Here is a 22,921-nt window from a genome sequence, read left to right as displayed (position 1 = left end):
TCTTTGTTTTAATCGACGGTACATTTATGTAGACATCTGTGTCTGAGCCATTTATTCTGTTTCTTTCATCTATTTGTCTATCCTTTCACCATTGCCACACTGTCTTAACTGGTAGAGCTCCAACTTTATTGTTTTTCAGGAGATCTTCAAGAGTTCCTTGGATATTTTTAGCCTTTTGCATCTCCATGTTCATTTTAAAATAAACTTGCCATATTACACACATTGATACACACACCTACTGCCATTTTGAATGGATTTGCATTGAATCTATAGATAAATTTGGGAAGCACATCATAACAATATTGAGTCTTGCAACCTATGCACATAGTATAATTCTCCATTTATTAGATCTTCAATTTCTTTCGAAAATATTTCATAATTCTCTCTGTAGGGGTGTTGCAATCTGGTTAAATCTATTCCTAGTTAATTGATACCTTGTATGCTACTATAAATCATATTTTTTTAAAAAGTCAATGTTACATTTATTATTAATCTATTGAAGCATGATTGATCTTCGAATATTGACTTCATATCAGCAACTCTGTTAATTTATGAATTTAATAACTTTTCCTACATGTTTTGATTTTCTATGCACATATCCTCCATGAAAGAAGTTTCATGCCTTCCTTCTTAATCTATACCTGTATTTCCTCTTCTTCGAAATATTAAACCCTACAAGAACCTGAATCTGAGTAAACTCAATACACAGATGCCAGTGGATTCTTTCCACGTCGCATGCTCTCATTCTCAGCTATGGTGGCCAGACGGCTGTCCCTTTCAACCAGTTCCTATCCTGACGAATCCGAGCAGAGTAGAGCAGGTTCGCTGCGCGGGCTGCCGAAGCGCGCCGCTTGAACCCTGGCCGCCCCGCCCCTCGTCCGGACGCAGCCAATCAGAACCCGCCTCTTACGAGCGTCCCACCGGCCAAAATGGCGGCGGCCGTTGGCGCGGGGTCCGGTTTGTAGTTCCGTAGCTCCGTTGCTCTACTGCTCCCGTTGCAAAATGTGAAAGGAGAAGCGGCTGGTGGAGGGCGTCCTACGCAATGAGTCGGCGAAGGAAATATGGGGACAGCCCTGGCCTGAAGAACACGCCGCGCAAAGCGGCGGCGACTGAGGAATGCAGCTCGGTGGTCGAAACGGGGAAGAGGCGGCTGAGGTCGGCCCGCGGTTCAGGGCCCTGTGGGGCTGGAGAGAGGCCTCCCCGGCCCCTGCCGCAGCAAGAGCAGCCGCCAATAGCCGCTTCGTGCAGTAAAAGTAACCCCGAGGGTGAGACGTGGGCAGCGGGGCCTCCCTGGGCTTCGGCGCCGCAGCTTCAGAGGCCAGCTCGTGACCAGGAAACCCCGGGTGCAGGTGGGAGTGGAGTATGAAGTTGTGTTTTCTTTCCCTGGGCTTCTCCCTCGTGAGTCCAAAATTAACGCGACCCCCCCCGCCCAGGGCTTTCATCCCCGAGTGTGAGCACTGCCCCGTTAGGCGTGACAACCGCTTGTCGCCCCTGCCACAGGAATAGATTGTGGGGTTTACCTGTTGGAGGGAGGAAGGCTAATTTGTAGGCTGCTCCTCCAGGTATCAATAGTGGCAGAGGGAGGAGAAATAATATCTTGTGCCTTCTGCTTATTACCACGGGAATTATTTCCCCTTAAACTTTTTGCCCTGATCTGACTTAGAGAAGGGGCCGACTGGAATATATAGCTATCTCTATCCTCAAAGCCTTGGTGATGTCTCAACTCGTTATGAATAAACCGGAAGTTCCTTTGTATAATATCCCTCATAGTAGGAAACCAAGGGCCCCTGAGTATTTCATTCTGATCACTTTTTGGTGTTCAATTTTTTCTAATAAGTCCTGGTAGGAATTGAAACTCATATAAGAGCTCTTTCCTAGAGCATGTTCTTAAAATACAGCTTTTATTACCTTGTTTTTAGTTTGACAGAGCAATTGTAGAATAAACAAAAAAAGTGATACTAGACAAAACCAAGAAATGGCTCACTAAAGCTTTTTGAAGTAATTAGTGTAAGTTGGATAGAGTTGGCAAAAGGAAGCTAAACATAGACTTTTTCTGAAGTTTCTGTTGAAATGCTTTTGATTTTTGAAATGTATCTGTAAATTACAGGTGCTTCCCAAAACCTCCTAGTTCCAGGGGTAATGAATGGAATGACTAGGTTATACAGTATTGTACATTTATAGAGCTGTTAGATTGTCTTAAAATACTTGCTATTTACAATGTCAAACTTATGAAGTACTACAGGGATTTTATGTGAAACATTTCAGTTGTGGCTAAAGTAATATAATCATCTCTGGGAAAGAAATTTATAATTGGACTATAAAAAAATTTAGTCTAAGCTGGTATTTAACATTGGGGTATTATGAAGTAAAGTAATGCTTTAAAATGCAATAATTGTTATTTTAATCTTATTTTATGTAGAAATGTATGAAACACCAAAGAGAATGCTGCAAATGGATTTATTGTCATCTGCCTTCAGTTCTCCTAATGATCCAGATGGACAGAATGATATCTTCTGGGATCAGAATTCTCCAATGACGAAACAGTTAGGTAATTTGTTAAAACATTTTTATCTGGGTGAATATTTGATTAATGATTAGGATTTAACTGTAGAATTTCAGTCAGATAACCACATCAGGAACTTTTATACAGCAAATGTTTTTCGAGAATATTAAGTGATCATGTTTCTGTGATACGCGTGTAATGTCAGAATGCGTAGTGATCTAAGCCATGCTAATTAAAATTGTGTTCTAAGACGTAACCACTATTTTTAAAAATTAGTTTTTTGTTTTTAATTTATAGAAATGTCTTTGTTTCTTTAGGTAAAGGAAGAAAAAAGCGGATTTACACCACAGATAGTGATGAAATCTCACATATTGTTAATCGCATTGCTCCTCAGGTAAATATCAGTATTTTATAGTTTATTTTAAAACAGTGAAAATATGCCACTAAGTTTTTTTTATAGTTCATTTATGTGAAAAATATTTTGTCTTATTCTCTTTTTTAAAAACAGAGCAGCAAAGATTATTTTTACCTTTTCTACCACTGAAATGCATGTTTTGAAAAAAGGACCATAATTTAAAATTGGTAATATATATTTTCCTAAGCATATGTATATACTTTTTTAGAATGATGATTTTTAACTAAAGCTTTGTGTTTATTTTGTTTTTAATGTTATTTAACAATATATGGTATCATTTTTCAAGTTACTAAAAGTTTAAACTTCTAAGTTTTTGGTGATGGGTATTTTTTTTCCTGTCTATAGCACACCTTTTCCTCATTGAAACTGCTTTCCTTAATACTTGTTGGCTTATAATATCATCAAGAAACATAAAAATGGAAAAAACATTGGATTTGGAGTTAGTTCTCAGTCTGCCTCCTATGCTGGATGACCCTAAGCAAGTCCCTTAAACTCTCAGAACTTTAGTTCATTCAGCCATTAAAATAGAATTATTACTTGTATTGCTCTCTTTCTTGGATTATTATGATGACTGAATTGGATAAAAATTTATGTAAACTACAGAGCACTACAGATGCTAGGTTAAAGTTAATTATGATAGTTAAATTATTTGCTGTAACAGAACTGTATTTAAAAATTCATTTCAGCTCTTGTAATGCTTGAGTGTAAGGGAAGTATAAGTTCAGGTCAACCTCTGTTCTGGACCTCTTTCCTTTCTCTTTTTCTTATTTAGCAACATTTAAATCCAGAAAACCCCCAATTTTTGCTTAGTATGTTTTCCATAGGAAGTTTAGTATTTTTCCTTGAAATGCCCTTTGATAGTGACTATATGTTGACCATAAACAATAGATGACACTGGCCCAAACTGGTTGCAAGGATCACCATCATCCAGGTGGAGGAGACAGGAAATAAAGTTTTTCTTAGCAACTATAAAACATTCAGAATTACAGCTAACACAGTCAAAACAACTCTGTTGCTACTAGCTCTACATTCCATGTTTGGTATGTCATAGAAATGCATTTTACATACAGTTCATTAGTTAAATAGCCTTTATACCATATACTACTTGCTTCATAAGTTAACAATAGATCTTCATCAATTGTGGGTTTCACATGAAAGAAGCATAATAAAATGTGTTTGGGCTGGCCAGCCTCAATAGTGATAAAAAGATAGTTGAGTAAATTATTGGACTCTACCTAAGTGGGCTGGAAATAATAACTCACATAAAGAAATGGCAACAGTATGCAAGTGGTAACTTGAGTATAAGAAAAAGTACAGTGAAATTAGTTGCTTTTAAATATTACCATTTTCAACTGAGCACTTTTAAAGCACGTAAATCTTTGGTAATATCAAGGTCTTTTAAAGAACTTGTCATTTTCTCAGAATGACATATTCATGTTGTTTATTTTTAGGTGAGTTATCCTCCTCAAATAATTATTTAAGTCACCTTAATAGTTCCAGAGATGACATTTTTTTTAATTTGCACTTTTAATTGGTCAGTCATTTTGCTTTCTTCAGGGATACTTTTTGTACAATGTTGTTTTTTGAAGATGGTGTATATTTTTCCATCATTTTTACAACTCTGCACAGTATACTCTAGGATATGTGCTTAGATACCTTTTACAGCACCTGGATTGTAATTATTGATGAGGAAATTTTAAAAATATAACATTTACAAATACTGTAAAAAATACTATAAAAAACACATAGGACCCATGTATATATATAACTAGATGTATAAAGTTATTGTACTTTTATATTCTAAAAATGGAATGAATTTTAAATTACTTGGTAAATGGACCGAAAAGTATCCATAATTAAATCATTAAGAATGTTATTTTTCCCTAAATTCAAGATTGTTGAAACAAAAGGGAAAATATGTATTGCATCTAAAATCAAAATTATTGCTTTTCTTGGGTATTTTGCAAAGCTAAAATCTACTAGGTTCAACTGGACATCTAAGAAAACTGCTTGTTGATTGAGGATTTTGAAATACCAAGTTGTAGGTATCTTTTCACCTAACTTTCTAGTGAATAAACATGAACTGACATCTTTATGCTCAGCATTTTGCTAGATGCTGAACTATCAGGAAGAGTCCTTGCCTTCAAGTAATCTATGAACTAGTGATAAGATTATTTTAATTTGTGTGATAGTTGCTTGTTTATGCTCATTCTAGGTACTATAAAAATAGAGTAGAAAATGATTAACTTGTTTAATTTATTGGTTTGGTTTGTAACTAATACACAAATTTATTCTCTAATTTTATGCATGATCAAGTGACTTAAGGGTATAGCAGAAAGATCCAGGACTAAAATGGCTTTTTTCTAGCCTTAATACTGGTTAAGCTTCTTTACCTGCTTTCTCTACTTACTCTTTGTTCTTATCCCTCATTCATAGCATCACTTCTAACCTTGCACTTATCTCTAGCTTGGTCCTGATTTAATTCTAAGTTGTCTTAATTCTACCTAAGTGTTGTCAATTAAGGTCAACATGGATTGTCCCAACTTTAGATAAGCGTTATAATGGAGATAGGGAAAATTTGGAGAATCAGGTGATACAGAAAAAACTCCATATGTATCTCTCTTTATTCATAGTACTAATGATTCCTGCTACATGGTTTATTTCTGATACTAACGTTTATTTTATGAATATCTTATGACAACTGAAATAAGGTGTTCAGTTTTCTTTTGATAAAAGATGTGCTTTTACTAGTGAACATGCATTTCCTAATTAATTAAATTCTTAAAAGCAAAATTTTTTTGAAAATAAGGAATTCCCAATTCTGAGTGTTTTCATTCCCAGAAACATAAATAGATCACTTCTTGCAGCTTGTTAGTGCTGTCCTCCATCTTCTCATTGTTTTGGAGTTTGTTTAGTAGCTATCACCTTACCAGAAATTATTGCTTTAAGAAAATAATTCAGCATAATTAAAGTGGATTTTTGTTTGGTTGGTTTTGGTACTTTTACACCTCTTTTTTTTTCCCCTTCTGCCAAAGGATGAGAAACCAACAACAGACTCCATGCTGGGCGTGTGGATTGGTGCAACTGCTATTCCTTGCACTCCTAGTGTAGCAAAAGGAAAATCAAGAGCAAAACTTGGCTGCACAAAGTAAGTTCAAACTTCGCAGTTTCTCTAACATTCAGTGAAGTAAGTATTTTTAATATTCTGTTTTGGTTTGGGGAATATGTCAAAATGGTTATAAATTATTTTCCTTAATTTTGACATGTAAAATTTTGACTTAAAATAATTATAATATCAGTATGTGTTAAAACTTTTGAATTTTAACATTAAAATATGTTAAATAACAACTGAATATTTATGACTTAGAGCTTAGTTGTAATTTTTAAAATATTTGCTTAATAGGTTAAAATCACAAAATCAGGAGGAGGAACTTATGAAATTGGCTAAGCAATTTGATAAAAATATGGAAGAGCTGGATGTGATTCAAGAGCAAAACAGGAGAAATCATGATCTTATCCAGATGATTTCAGAAGCAGAGACTTTAAATAATTCCAGAGATAATGTACAGATGCAGTTACTACATGATATAGTTCCTGAAATAGATAATGCTATGATAAAGAAGCCAGCGAAAGAAAACAGGATATTTGTGGTAAATGATCAAAACAGCAGTCAGAAGCCATTTGACCAAAATGCTGAAGCAGCCTTTATCGCCATTTTTGATGGTTCTACTCAGAAATGTAGTGGACAGTTAAGCCAAGATCTGTCAGATGCTTTCTTGAACACCAGTAGTACTACCTTTGGAAAGAAAAACGCTTTGAAAGAGGAGAACATCATTACTAATGAAACTCTGGTCACTGAAAAACTACTAAATAAAACCCAAGGATCACTTTCTCATCAAGTAGATAATCCTGGAATGACAAAATCATATGTGACTTCCTGTACTAAGGAACCAGGAGCTTTTAATAAGCACAGTAATACATTTACTACCAGTGATTTTGAGGATGATTGGGAAAACTTACTAAGTAATGAACCTTTTGTTATGCAAAATATTGAAATGTCTGAACTTTTCGCTGCCCCTGAAACAGCCCAGATTACTGATCAAAAGGAAATTTGTACCTTTAACAGTAAAAATGGTAAAAGTAAGTCAGGAATGAATACAAGTCTAGATACCAGGTTAAGGGATTCAAAAATTTTGCAAGATCTTCCTTCAAAGACATGGAACAGTGAATTAACAGATGCTGCAAAATACAGATTTTCACCAAAGCCGAATGATAAACCAAATAAATTATCATCCACTGGAAATAAAGTGAAATTGGAGAAATCTTTTAATACAATTGTTCAAGACAAAATTCAAGACTGTGCAGTTGCATCTAATCTGGCAAAAGTAAATGAAGATACTCATATTAAATTTACTTCTAATGTAAATGCTTCTGAAAAAAAGTTTACTTTGAACCCAGGATGTTCTAATGAACAAAAAAGTAAGTCCATTTTTAATCAGTCTTTGGAGGCACCTACTAATGTCGAGCCTTTAGGCTCTTCAACTCTGGGCAATAAAATCAGTGTTTGTAACCCAAATCAGACTAATGTATCAAAGCTTCGTTCTTTCTTTGATGATTGGAATGATACATCATTTACCAATGAAATTGTTAAAGCCTGTCATCACTTAGAGAATACCTGGGAAGCAGATGATGTAGATGATGATTTATTATACCAAGCATGTGATGATATTGAAAGACTAACTCAGGAACAAGACATTAGAGTGGACAGCAAGACATCAGAAAGTGTATTTGGGATCAATAATAGTTCTAAACACGGAGCCAAAAATGTGTTTACTACACCTAAACAAGGAAGTCAGTTGGTGCAATCAAAGCATTTGAATCTGAACAGCGTTTCAGTGCAAACATCTTCGTTGACAGATAGCTTACAAATAAATAAATCAATGAAGATGGAGAAAAGGGAAATTTGTGGAAATTCTCCGGGGTTTTTAGGTGCCACGACAAATTTGACTATATATTCTAAGAACTCAAATTGTCAGATCAATAATCTGCATGTCTCTTGGAATAACACTGATGTTCCAAAACAAGTGAATAGTTCCAAATCGGTTCTCACAGGAAGTTCAAGTTTGAATGTGAGTTCAGATCATATGAGTACAGAAATTGCTGCTAATAAGAAGAAATTGAGTACTCCACATCTATCGCATAGCACCGTAACAGACGAAACTCAGAGTGACCTTAACAGAACAGTGAAAATTTCTAAGTACATGTTTACAAAGATAAAACATTCTCAAATTCTTTCTCAGTTTAATAACAATTGTATAACAGGAAGTATCTCTGGTACCAAAATCACACAGGGTTTGCAGAAAAATAAAACTGTCAACCCATTATGTGGGAAGGCTGTTCAACAGCAGTCTTTGGTGAAATTTTCTGAATCTTTGAAACAAACTTCAAAAGGTATGTATGAAATAATTTTCTTTGAAAAGTAACCAAACTAGTTATTTGTTTTATTGAATTTGCATAACATACATGTTAAAAACTATGATGTTTAACTAGAAGTTTTAAAGTGATTCTTAAAAATAATGATGCTGGAATATACAAATACTGGGTGATTTATGTTTTGAAAAGACTGCATCGAATTCTTTGCCAACATTTAATACAGTGACTAGTGTATAGTAGGCACACGATAAGTATGTGTTGAATGTTTTCTGAATTATTACCTGGAAAATTTTACTTATAGATTCATGTATTACTGTGTGAAGATTCCTTGTGTTCACTAAATATCTCATTGTTTTAAAATTTGAATAATCTTACTCCTGTGTTTAGCAGAATATTGAGGTGAACACTGTTTGAAGATTTAGAGCATTCTAATTAAATGCCTTTGCTAGAATACCATCTGATATAAAACTGTTAGTTATGATGGTTAGAGTTGTTATTTACTTACTCAGTACATCCTGTGATCTTTGATTCTTTCCAGTTCTTTTCCCCAGTTCTCGTTTCTATCAGATTCCATTGTTTCTACCTCAAAAAATATATCTGAAAACTGTCCATTTTTCTCACTGTCTCCTGCTACCACCCTCATGCAAGCCAACGTTTCCTGACTGGACTACTGCAGTTCTTTTACCTGTTCCCTGTCAATTCTAGTCTCCAAAGAGCAGAATCATCTTTTAAAACAAGAGAAAAAATAAAAAACAAATATGGCATTTGTCTGCTTAAAGACAACCTTCAGCCACTGTCCGTCATATTTCAAATAAATCCAGACTTTACCCTGTGATCTTCAAGGCCCTGGATTATCTCTCCTTAACCTTCCTGTCCTCTTTTTTTTGCCTTACCTATTAGGCTTCAGCTACACCAGCTGTACTTCAGTTCCTCAAACAGAATAAGTTCTTTTCTAGTTCAGGAGCTTTGACTGCTAGTCCCAGCTAACACTGCTTCCCAGCATGTGACCGCCACCCCTCCTTTGGCTGGTGCTTTTTTTTAAAAAAATAAATTTATTTATTTATTTGTGGCTGCGTTGGGTCTTCATTGTTGCACGCGGTCTTTCTGCAGTTGTGGCAAGCAGGGGCTACTTTTTGTTGCGGAGCGTGGGCTTCTCATTGTGGTGGCTTCTCTTGTTGCAGAGTATGGGCTCTAGGCACGTGAGCTTCAGTAGTTGTGGTGTGTGGGCTCAGTAGTTGTGGCTTGCGGGCTCTAGAGCGCAGGCTCAGTAGTTGTGGTGCGTGGGCTTAGTTGCTCCGTGGCATGTGGGATCTTCCCGGACCAGGGCTTGAACCTGTGTCCCCTGCATTGGTAGGTGGATTCTTAACCGCTGCGCCACCAGGGAAGTCCAGTTGGTGCTTTTTTTATCCTTAGGTCTCAGTTTCAGTATTGATATTACTATCTCACAGATGCCTTCCTTCAACAGTCTATAAATGCTTTCCTTGTTATTTTCAGTCATCTCTCTTATTTCCTTCATTTCTTTGATCACAGTTTGCAATCAAATATTGATAACTGTCTGTCTCATCAGTGAATACCTAGGCCTACCACGGCAGCTGCCAGTTAGATGTTTAATAAGTATTTGAATGAACATCATGCAATATAATGTGAAAAGTCTGTCATTCACTGATACTGTAGTAGTTTTTAAAAGGGAATATTTCTGGCATAACTACATGTGCTTCTTAATGCCCAGGGCACTTCACCAGAAACCTAGTGCCCCCACATGCATACGCCAAATCTGCTGGCTCTTTTCTGTTTATCCTTTAAAAGCCAGTGTGTTTCTAACCACGCAGAATGATTAAGGTTCTCTTTCTTTGGGTTTCTCCAATACCCAGTGCTAACTTCTGTTACAGCATTTGCTATGCTAGCTTGTAATTATAGATTTCCTTAATCAGTCTCCCTCACTTGGGGCTAAGCATTAGGATTCTTACCTATTATGTAGATCAATGCTTCTATGGTTAAGGGAGTTTTTAGTTTCTTTTAACATGATTGTTTTCTGTTTAGATGATGCTTTTGTTGGCATTATTGCTACAACTTCCCTATTTAAGTGATCCTTCCCTTTAAAAAAACATTGTAACAGTAATATGTAGTTTTATAAAAATAAAGAAAACAGTATACATTAATTGGATGTAAAAAGGTAAGTCCTCTATTTCTCCTTTCCTCCAACCATTCCTCAGGGAAATTATATAGTATACACTATCTGGCAACTTGGTTTTGCTTTCAATTAATACATTGTAACTGTCTTTTCCTGTTAGTACATATAGATTTGCTTTAGTCCTGTGAGTGGCTACATAGTATATCATTATATGGATGTACCATAATTTATTTAACTGTTTCTCTGTTGATGGAGGTTTAGTTTGATTGCAGTTGTTTGCATTATAAACAGCAGTACAGTCCTCCAGTGAATATTCTACATAAATTTACACACACTTGTGTGATTGTATGTTAATTACTGAAAATTTATGTAAGGTTCAGAATGTTTTAAATTTTGATGGATATCTCCAGATCGTCCCCCCAATCACATCAATTTATATTCTTATCAACACTGACAATGAATACTTCTCTACATTGTCACTCAAACTAGATATTTTGAAGCTTTAAAATTGTTGTCAGTCTATAATAGTTTTAAACATTTAAGTTTATGTTTAAATAAGTATAATTAATTGAAGCATGCTTCCAACATGAATTTATTTACTTATAGTTGTAATTCCATTAAAAACTAAATCTCTCTGGAATATTTGAGTTTTTCCAAAACTCCTGTCTCCTGTCTTATCTGCATTTTTTTAATGGATGGATAATCTGCCTTTCAGTTTACTTTACAATTTTTCTGTTAAGTTTGATAGTGCCTAATATTATTGCAGAGCATAGGCTCTAGGCGTGCAGACTTCAGTAGTTGCAGGGCGCAGGCCCAGTAGTTGCGGCGCACGGGCTCTAGGGCGCGTGGGCTTCAGTACTTGCGGTGCGTGGGCTCAGTAGTTGGGGCTCACGGGCTTAGTTGCTCCGCAGCATGTGTAGGCTCAGTAGTTGTGGCGCACAGGCTTAGTTGCTCCACAGCATATGGGATCTTCCCGGACCAGGGATCGAACCCGTGTTCGTTGCATTGCCAAGCGGATTCTTAACCACTGCACCACCAGGGAAGTCCCACTTTCACATTTTAAGTGGTTGAAAAAAATCAAAAGAAGTATAATACTTCATGACTTTTGAAAACTATATGGAATTCATACTTCATTATCCATAAACAAAGTTTTATTTGAACACAGTCACATCATTTACTTATATGTATCGTCCATTGCTGTTTTCATGCTGCATGGGCAGAACTGAACAATTGCAACAAGAAATCACATGCTTTTTAAAGGTTAACATACTTTCTGGCCTTTTACAGAAGAAAAAAGTTTCCTGACCCCTGCTTTGGGATTAAGATTAAAAAGAGCCACTCTTGCTTTGTACCTCGCAATAGTTTGAGACCTTGCTATGTATTTTCATTGCAGATTGTGTTAAAGGAAGTGCTGATGGGAGACATGAATGACTCTTTTGAAATCAGATTTGCCTAATGAGACTTTATTAATATCACAAAACCAGCTGTAAGGCCAGTTTTAGGGAGCTATGTTCTTTTCTGCCATCATGGACTATTAACCTATTTTCCTTCCAAATTTATGGTCAACTGAATGTAAATTGTGTGTGTGTGTATTCTGAGTTTCTTGTGTTTCTCAGCTTTCAGACTAAAATAATAGATAAATTAGTCAAGCTAATTTTAAAGTATGCTTTAGTATTATTCTCTAAGAAAAAATAGCTACAGTCTGTGAGATAATTGACTTAGAAAATAAAAGGCAACAGAATCATCCAGGGAGTTTGAGATATGTGTCCCTTACCCTGAACACCTTCTCTCATTTCTGATTATACTGAGGAAGGAAAGATGGTATATTTTGAGTAAATATCTACCTTAGTTAACAAGAGAAATGTCATAACCACTAAATTCTGAACCTCTATCTAGCTGTCAGTGTAAATAATATTTCTCTGCTGACAGTGCTGCAAATTCTTATTTACTTCTCTGAAAGGTAGATTTTACAACATAAACAGTTTTACCAATACACGGTCACTTAAATATGTATTAGGATGATGGGCTTGATTTTAAAACATTATTTAAATGAAAAAATAGTTTTACTAATTTTAAAGTTTGATTTTTATAGCATTACATAGATAATCTAATATTTTAGCCCAGAGTGACTTAACTGTGGAATTAATTTTAGTAGAAGTCAGAATTTTGGTAGAGGCAGAATTGGATGTGTTATTAAAATAGAACTTTCTCATTTTCATTTATCTAAGTTAAAGCATTGTTTATTTTATAGTAGGCTTATCTGAAGTATACACTAAAGTGTGTTGCATAAGAATATATCAGAATGCTTCATATTTTATATATTAAAAGACATTCATATTGAAAATTTTATTCAGATATCCTGCTTCTTGAAATAGTTTTCCAATGTTTGTAGAAAATATATCTTCTGAATAAAAATATAATATCTGACAGTGAGTTACATGTTTATTGACATAATAGATTTCAGTCTATTACTCCAAAATATTTTTCCTGGATAGCTGAAATGAAAATCTTGGAGTTCTGTAGAGGAAAAAAAGTCAGAGTAGGAATATTAGCATAGAATATCTTATAGTAAAAATATACTCTTTGAGGTATTGGTATCTAATTTAATCCATTATATTTTGACTCCTTTTCTATTACAATTTATATAACAGTTAAAATTCCAATTTGTTTTTAAAATATATTCATTTATTGGTTATATAAATTAGATGTCATTGTTCACAAAAATTATTTGCTGGGTAGTCAAAATGTACAAGTTTTAATCAAATGGATTTTATCTCACTGTGAAAAGAGTGCATCAAACAGATTGATCAGTGCTTGATTTTATTTTGGCCTAGAGCCTTGTACTGTACTGTATCTGTACTTGTAGTCTTATATTTAGTAAAGTATAGTTTAATAACAAAACCAATGTAGCAAATCTGGGTAATAAACAAGTAAAAATTAAAATTTATTCAGAACGACTATATAGTCTGTAAAGCTAATATCTATATTTGGTTTCATTTTTAGAGGAAGAAGAGAAAAATAGAAAGTATTCTCCTGAAGAAATTCAGAGAAAAAGACAAGAAGCGCTGGTTCGAAGAATGGCCAAAGCACAGGCATCATCTGTAAAGAAAGACAGCTCCCACTTAACTTGATTTCTTTAATGAAATGTTACTTGGGAGGTAACAAAGACAGTTGATAACTATCTATGATAGGAAATATTTTTTCTTGATTTCTCTATGAGAAATTTAATGCTGAATTATAAAGCATGGACTTCTACTTTATTTAATAAATCAGTGTTTACAATGGTCAGTGAAACCTTTCCTTGGAGATGTATGTGAAAGTAATTGCATGTCAGTTTTGGAAATTCAGGAAAGTTAGCAATTATGTAGTAGAATCATACAGAGAAAAGTAGTTTTATTTTTAAATACTGTGATTGCAGAGGATCATCAAAAAATAGATAATCCACTTAACTCTTACTGTAATAAATCTTTTCCTAATACAAAACTTCAGCTTACTAATAGAGATTATTTCTTTATAGCTTTTTTCAATAACTGTTCCTTAAGGTTTTTATACATTTCTGAATTTTAATTAATACTTCCATATTCTTAGGAACATGATTGGTAGGAAATAAAGGACTTCATAAGAAAACTATTATTTTCAATTCCTAGTTTGTAATAGCTGTGAATTTAAAATTTTCTAAAATGTAATACATTTTGGAAACTTCCCACCATTTTTAGGGAAAATGCTGATTTAAGAAGTTTAGTTTTGAAAGAAGAATGGGGATTAGCTATATAAGTAGTGTACCATCAGTAACATTTAGAACTGTCAGAAACTTTAGATATCATCTGGTCCAGCTTCTTCACTGTATAGGTGAGAAATGAATACTGTTATTCCCAAAGTCAGAAGGCAAGTTGGAGCTGTGCTAGGATTAGAATGATTTCTTTCATTCTAGTGGTTACTTAGGCAAATGGTACCATTTGCTTCAGAGTATTAATTAGTACATAAAATAACTTGTGGGCGCATTAATTATTTTATAGTATAAAACTTAAAAAAAGTAACTAAAATACATCAAGTGACTGATAATAATGCTTATTGTTTCTTGTATTAAAGAATTAACCATTCCAGGATATAAAAAATGAGAATCTTTTTCAATTTTCCTATAACTATGTAATTTTCCCTTGATTAATTTACTGACTTTGCTAATTTGTTCTTCTCTGTTACTCTCTTTTTAATTTTACTTGTTTGGAATTTGCGAAGCCAGAAGTAAAAATCTTAGCTGAGGGCATAAGGATGGTAAGAATGCTTTATTTATCCCAAATGGCTTTAGGAGACCTGACGAAAGTTATAAATATGAAACACCTATGAGGATGTTCACCACTATTCAGGTATCTTAGAGCTATGATAATATCAAAGTAATTAAATGCATTTTAAGGTATTGCTCTATAGAGATACATAATTTTGAAAATTGTATTTTCATATATACAGTGGAGTAACATATTCTAGGTAATGTTTATTTGCCTAACAATATATAAAAAAGTATCTAGATAAATATAGGGAGTTTTTCTGTGTAAGAAAATGAAGAGCTGAGAATCTATCTTTTTCTAAAATGGCTTCACTGTGTTCTAACTACTCTTTGGATATCTCTACTTTTGCTTAAGCTCCCCCCTGCCTACCACTTGATTTCTCTAGAATGCCTTTAGCCTATTGTGTCCAATCATTAAGACTCAGCCCAATAAATTTCAGTTGCTTTGACAATTGTACCCGACCATCCTTACTGGAATTGATTTCTTTTCTCTTATCATTGTGGTACTTATTTCTTGTATCTTTTGTTGGACAGTTCTATAATGCCTTATATGTTATTCAGTTGTATATGTATTCTAGTAATACTTCTAAAAGTTCTTTGTTTGAATCTCTTCCATAATTTTGTCATATTCTCAATACAGCCTATGCTACTGTTTACTTAGCAGTTTTCTTTAAAATGACCCCTTTTCTCTTTAAAGGCTGACTTATAGTACTTAGGGATGGGGGTGGAAGAGTGGCTCAGCAAATCTGAGCCTGAACATGCTCTTCACAGTTTCCTTTTCTATCCTGATTCCTCTTCTTTTTTTTTTTTTTTTTTTTTAGATTCTCAGAATTTATTCATAACAACTGAAAGTATGTACCTTTTGACCAACATCGGTGGGTTGATTTTAATTGACACCTAGGACAACAAGTTTTCTAATTGAGAATTCCCACAGCAAGGACAGTGAGCTAGCATTTGTTTGGAAAGGCCTCACTCTGGTTGTTCATCTATATTATCTCTGATCAACACTTGAGGCTTTGCTAATTTGTATAATGAACATTTAAAATGTCTTTTCAGTTGCAAAATTAGTGCTTGTTATTAGCATGTGAATGTTAAAAAATGGGCTTTCAATGGTCAGATTACTGAGGTTCAGGATATATACACCAACTGAACTATTTAGGGAAATCCCTGCACTGGCATGGATTAAACTGCAGCCAGCCTATCCTGAGTAATGGCTCAGACAGACATGTATTTGCACCTCTGTGTCATAGAGAGTACATATCCTTAATGTCATTAGATAATGCCAAGCTGTTTCCTATAAATGTGCACCTTTTACAGTTCCATCACACTTTAAAATGCTTGACAATCTGTTGGGTGTGTACTAACATCTTATTGTGGTTTTAATTGGCAATTTCCCTACTACTAGTAAAGTAGAGCCCTTTTTCATATGTTTATATACCATCTGAATTTCCTCAATTATGAGTTGCTTGTATAGACCCTTTTCTGTTGGGTTGCCCGTTTTTTCACACACACACACTGTATTTTATTTTTACAAGAGATAAACAAACTGACACCAAGCATTGTAAATGGATGACCACAACAAAAGCAACAATGATTGCAATTACCAAACACTAAACACACTCATACTATGTCATAATATTGACATTCAGTCCAGTAATCCTCCACTGTAATAATAGCTCCTTTACTTTGCAGTGAGAATTGATTTGTATATTTTTTGCCTCTGAGTCCTTGTGGAATTGTTTTTTTTTTTTCTTTTATTCAAACAGAAAGTCACAAAAATTATAATCATCCTCATTAGGTCACTCAGTCCCATGTAATTAATTTTTTTTCATCTTGATCTTTTGTTAGCACTTTTAGGAATTCATCAGTTTTCCATTAGAGTTCTGAAAATGCTTATTCATTCAGTTCAGCAGTATAGTCAGTTACCAGAAACCTGTACTTGTCAGAGTCTTTTCCATGGATTCCTTGAAGATGAAACCCTTTTATAGGAACATTTTTGCGAAAGCATCAGAGTACACCCAGAACTGTCTGTAAATGACAAAAGACTTAAAAATGAGCACAGTTAAAGATTAGATGACAGTTCATCATAATGCAATTGACAAGGAAATTTAGTTATTTCTGATACACATTTTAAAGTAATAACGAATTATGACTTAGAACATTATACCAGAACATATAAGATTTTTAGAAATTTCATGTCATGTCTGAAACATTTATATTAACATATTTCCATACAAATAACCGAAAGAAAGTTTAGTATTAGTTGGGTTTTTTGTTTGTGTTTTTATACTGCAGGTTCTTATTAGTCATCAGTTTTATACACATCAGTGTATACATGTCAATCCCAATCACCCAATTCAGCACACCACTATCCCCACCCCACCACGGTTTTCCCTCCTTGGTGTCCATACATTTGTTCTCTACATCTGTGTCTCAACTTATGCTCTGCAAACCGGTTCATCTGTACCATTTTTCTAGGTTCTACATACATGCGTTAATATATGATATTTGTTTTTCTCTTTCTGACTTACTTCACTCTGTGTGACAGTCTCTAGATCCATCCATGTCTCAACAAATGACTCAATTTCGTTCCTTTTCTTGGCTGAGTAATATTCCATTGTATATATGTAGCACAACTTCTTTATCCATTCGTCTGTCGATGGGCATTTAGGTTGCTTCCATGACCTGGCTATTGTAAATAGTGCTGCAATGAACATTGGGGTGCATGTGGCTTTTTTTTTTTCTTTTTGCGGTACGGGGGCCTCTCACTGTTGTGGCCTCTCCTGTTGTGGAGCACAGGCTCCAGACGCGCAGGCTCAGCGGCCATGGCTCACGGGCCTAGCCGCTCCGCGGCATGTGGGATCTTTCCGGACTGGGGCACAAACCTGTGTCCCCTGCATCAGCAGGCGGACTCTCAACCACTGCATCACCAGGGAAGCCTCTCATGTGTCTTTTTGAATTATGGTTTTCTCTGGGTATATGCCCAGTAGTGGGATTGCTAGATCATTTGGTAATTCTATTTTTAGTTTTTTAAGGAACCTCCATACTGTTCTCCATAGTGGCTGTATCAGTTTACATTCCCACCAGCAGTGCAAGAGGGTTCCCTTTTCTACACACCCTCTCCAGCAATATGTTGTTTGTAGATTTTCTGATGATGCCCATTCTAACTGGTGTGAGGTGATACCTCATTGTAGTTTTGATTTACATTTCTCTAATAATCAGTGATGTTGAGCAGCTTTTCATGTGCTTCTTGGCCATCTGTATGTCTTCTTTGGAGAAATGTCTATTTAGGTCTTCTGCCCATTTTTGGATTCAGTTGTTTGTTTCTTTAATATTGAGCTGCGTGAGCTGTTTATATATTTTGGAGATTAATCCTTTGTCCATTGATTCGTTTGCAAATATTTATCCCATTCTGAGGGTTGTCTTTTCGTCTTGTTTATGGTTTTCTTTGCTGTGCAAAAGCTTTTAAGTTTCATTAGGTCCCATTTGTTTATTTTTATTTCCATTACTCTACGAGGTAGATCAAAAAAGATATTGCTGTGATTTATGTCAAAGAGTGTTCTTCCTGTGTTTTCCGCTAAGAGTTTTATAGTGTCCAGTCTTACATTTAGGTCTCTAATCCATTTTGAGTTTATTTTTGTGTATGGTGTTAGGGAGTGTTCTTCTTTCACACTTTTACATGTAGCTGTCCAGTTTTCCCAGCACCACTTATTGAAGAGACTGTCTTTTCTCCATTTTATATCTTTGCCTCCTTTGTCATAGATTAGTTGACCATAGGTGCATGGGTTTATCTCTGGGCTTTATATCTTGTTCCATTGATCTGTGTTTCTGTTTTTGTGCCAGTACCATATTGTCTTGATTACTGTAGCTTTGTAATATAGTGTGAAGTCAGGGAGTCTGATTCCTCCAGCTCCGTTTTTTCCCCTCAAGACTGCTTTGGCTATTTGGGGTCTTCTGTGTCTCCATACAAATTTTAAGATGATTTGTTCTAGTTCTGTAAAAAATGCCATTGGTAATTTGATAGGGATTGCATTGAATCTGTAGATTGCTTTGGGTAGTAGAGTCATTTTCACAATATTGATTCTTCCAATCCAAGAACATGGTATATCTCTCCATCTGTTGGTATCATCTTTAATTTTTTTCATCACTGTCTTATAGTTTTCTGCATACAGGTCTTTTGTCTCCCTAGGTAGGTTTATCCTAGGTATTTTATTCTTTTTGTTGCAATGGTAAATGGGAGTGTTTCCATAATTTCTCTTTCATATTTTTCATCATTAGTGTATAGGAATGCAAAAAATTTCTGTGCATTAATTCTGTATCCCGCAACTTTACCAAATTCATTAATTAGCTCTAGTAGTTTTCTGGTGGCATTTTTAGGATTCTCTATGTATACTGTCATGTCATCTGCAAACAGTGACAGTTTTACTTCTTTCTAATTTGTATTCCTTTTATTTCTTTTTCTTCTCTGATTGCTGTGGCTAGGACTTTGAAAACTATGTTGAATAATAGTAGTGAGAGTGGACATCCTTGTCTCGTTCCTGATCTTAGAGGAAATGCTTTCAGTTGTTCAACATTGAGAATGATGTTTGCTGTGCGTTTGTCATATATGGCCTTTATTATGTTGAGGTAGGTCCCCTCTGTGCCCACTTTCTGGAGAGTTTTTTAACATAAATGGGTGTTGAATTTTGTTAAAAGCATTTTCTACATCTATTGAGATGATATGGTTTCTCTTCTTCAGTTTGTTAATATGGTGTATCACATTGATTGATTTGCATATATTGAAGAATCCTTGCATCCCTGGGATAAATCCCACTTGATCATGGTGTGTGATCCTTTTAATGTGTTGTTGGATTCTGTTTGCTAGTATTTTGTTGAGGATTATTGCATCTATATTCATCAGTGATATTGGTCTATAATTTTCTTTTTTTTGTAGTATCTTTGTATGGTTTGGGGATCAGGGTGATGTTGACCTCATAGAATGAGTTTTGGAGTGTTTCTTCCTCTGTAATTTTTGGGAAGAGTTTGAGAAGGATAGGTGTTAGCTCTTCTCTAAATGTTCGGTAGAATTCAGCTGTGAAGCCATCTGTTCCTGGACTTTTGTTTGTTGGAAGATTTTTAATCACAGTTTCAGTTTCATTACTTTTGATTGGTTTGTTCATATTTTCTGTTTCTTCCTGTTTCAGTCTTGGAAGGTTATACCTTTCTAAGAATTTGTCCATTTCTTCCCAGTTGTCCATTTTATTGGCATGGAGTTGCTTGTAGTACTCTCTTAGGACACTTTGTGTTTCTGTGGTGTCTGTTGTAACTTCTCCTTTTTCATTTCTAATTTTATTGAGTTCAGTCTGCTCCCTCTTTTTTTTTGATGAGTCCTGCTAATGGTTTATCAATTTTGCTTATCTTCTCAAAGAACCAGCTTTTAGTTTTATTGATCTTTGCTATTTTCTTTGTTTCTATTTCATTTATTTCTTCTCTGATATTTATGATTTCTTTCCTTCTGCTAACTTTGGGTTTTGTTTGTTCTTCTTTCTCTAGTTCCTTTAGGTGTAAGGTTAGATTGTTTACTTGAGATTTTTCTTGTTTCTTGAGGTAGGCTTGTGTAGCTATAAACTTCCCTCTTAGAATTGCTTTTGCTGCATCCCATAGGTTTTGAATCATCGTGTTTTCATTGTCATTTGTCTCGGTATTTTTTAATTTCCTCTTTGATTTCTTCAGTGATCTCTTGGTTGTTTAGTAACATATTGTTTAGCCTCCATGTGTTTGTGTTTTTTACGTTTTTTTCCCTGTAATTCATTTCTAATCTCATAGCGTTGTGGTCAGAAAAGATGCTTGTTATGATTTTAATTTTCTTAAGTTTACTGAGGCTTGATTTGTGACCCAAGATGTGATCTATCCTAGAGAATGTTCCATGCGCACTTGAGAAGAAAGTGTAATCTGCTGTTTCTGGATGGAATGTCCTATAGATATCAATTAAATGTATCTGGTCTGTTGTGTCATTTAGAGCTTCTGTTTCTTTATTTTCATTTTGGATGATCTGTCCATTGGTGTAAGTGAGGTGTTAAAGTCCCCCACTATTATTGTGTTACTGTCGATTTCCTCTTTTACAGCTGTTAGCAGTTACCTTATGTATTGAGCTGCTCCTATGTTGGGTGCATATATATTTAAAATTGTTATATCTTCTTCTTGGATTGATCCCCTGATCATTATGTAGTGTCCTTCCTTGTCTCTTGTAACATTCTTTATTTTAAAGTCTATTTTATCTCATATGAGTATAGCTACTCCAGCTTTCTTTTGATTTCCATTTGCATGGAATATCTTTTTCCATCCCCTCACTTTCAGTCTGTTTGTGTCCCTAGGTCTGAAGTGGGTCTCTTATAGACAGCATATATATGGGTCTTGATTTTGTATTCATTCAGCAAACCTGTGTCTTTTGGTTGGAGCATTTAATCCATTCACGTTTAAGGTAATTATTGATATGTATATTCTTATGACCATTTTCCTAATTGTTTTGCGTTTGTTTTTGTAGATCCTTTTCTTCTCTTGTGTTTCCCATTCAGAGAAGTTCCTTTAGCATTTGTTGTGGAGCTGGTTTGGTGGTGCTGAATTCTTTTGCTTGTCTGAAAAGCTTTTGATTTCTCGATGGAATCTGAATGAGATCCTTGCCGGGTAGAGTAATCTTGGTTGTAGGTTCTTCCCTTTCATCACTTTAAGTATATCATGCCACTCCTTTCTGGCTTGTAAAGTTTCTGCTGAGAAATCAGTTGTTAACTTTATGGGAGTTCCCTTGTATGTTATTTTTTGTTTTTCCCTTGCTGCTTTTAGTAATTTTTCTTTGTTTTTAATTTTTGCCTATTTGATTACTATGTGTCTCGGTGTGTTTCTCCTTGGGTGTATCCTGTGTGGGACTAGCTGCGCTTTCTGGGCTTGGGTGGATATTTCCTTTCACATGTTAGGGAAGTTTTCGACTATAATGTATTCAAATATTTTCTCTGGTTCTTTCTCTCTCTCTTCTCCTTCTGGAACCCCTATAATGCAAATGTTATTGCATTTAATGTTGTCCCAGAGGTCTCTTAGGCCGTCTTCATTTATTTTCATTCTTTTTTCTTTATTCTGTTCTGCATCAGTGAATTCCACCATTCTGTCTTCCGGGTCACTTGTCTGTTCTTCTGCCTCAGTTATTCTGCTTTTGAGTCCTTCTAGTGTAGTTTTCATTTCAGTTATTGTATTCTTCATCTTTGTTTCTTTGTTCTTTAATTTTTCTGGATCTTTGTTAAACATTTCTTGCATCTTCTCGGTCTTTGCCTCCATTCTTTTTCCAAGGTCCTGGATCATCTTCACTATCATTATTCTGAATTCTTTTTCTGGAATGCTGCCTATCTCCACTTCATTTAGTTGTTTTTCTGGGGTTTTATCTTGTTCCTTCATCTGGTACATAGCCCTCTGCCCTTTCATCTTCTCTGTCTTTCTGTGAATGTGGTTTTTGTTCCACAGACTGCAGGATTGTAGTTCTTGCTTCTGCTGTCTGCCCTCTGATAGATGAGGGTATCTGAGAGGCTTGTGTAAGTTTCTTGCTGGGAGGGACTGGTGGTGGGTAGAGCTGACTGTTGCTCTGGTGGGCAGAGCTCAGTAAAACTTTAATCAGCTTGACTGTTGATGGGTGGGGCTGGGTTCCCTCTCTGTTGGTTCTTTTGCCTGAGGCAACCCAACACTGGAGCCTACCTGGGCTCTTTGGTGGGGCTAATGACAGACTCTGGGAGGGCTCATGCCAAGGAGTACTTCCCAGAACTTCTGCTGCCAGTCACCGTGAGACAGAGCCCCCCCCCGCCTCTGCAGGAGACCCTCCAACACTAGCAGGTAGGTCTGGTTCAGTCTCCCCTGTCACTGCTCCTTCCCCTGGGTCCCGATGTGCACACTACTTTGTGTGTGTCCTCCAAGAGTGGAGTCTCTTTTCCCCCCAGTCCTGTCAAAGTCCTGCACTCAATTCCCACTAGGCTTCAAAGTCTGATTCTCTAGGAATTCCTCCTCCCGTTGCCAGACCCGCAGGTTGGGAAGCCTGACGTGGGTCACAGAACCTTCACTCCAGTGGGTGGACTTCTGTGGTATAAGTGTTCTCCAGTCTGTGAGTCACCCACCCAGCAGTTATGGGATTTGATTTTACTG

At 35.5% G+C, this 22,921-nt stretch overlaps 1 protein-coding gene across 1 annotated transcript; it reads left to right on the top strand.

The window, feature by feature from the left end:
- The first annotated feature begins 920 nt into the window (after positions 1-920).
- Positions 921-13,970, top strand: ETAA1 (ETAA1 activator of ATR kinase). The gene is made up of 6 exons (XM_065891376.1): positions 921-1,265; positions 2,420-2,548; positions 2,821-2,897; positions 5,954-6,066; positions 6,322-8,369; positions 13,486-13,970. The coding sequence occupies exons 1-6, from the start codon at positions 1,043-1,045 to the stop codon at positions 13,611-13,613; spliced, it is 2,718 nt and encodes a 905-aa protein (XP_065747448.1). The 5' UTR covers positions 921-1,042; the 3' UTR covers positions 13,614-13,970.
- Positions 13,971-22,921: the final 8,951 nt, after the last annotated feature.

This window comes from Phocoena phocoena, chromosome 14, assembly GCF_963924675.1.
Source record: "Phocoena phocoena chromosome 14, mPhoPho1.1, whole genome shotgun sequence".
NCBI classification, from domain to species: domain Eukaryota; kingdom Metazoa; phylum Chordata; class Mammalia; order Artiodactyla; family Phocoenidae; genus Phocoena; species Phocoena phocoena.
This window is presented reverse-complemented; position numbering and strand designations above follow the sequence as displayed.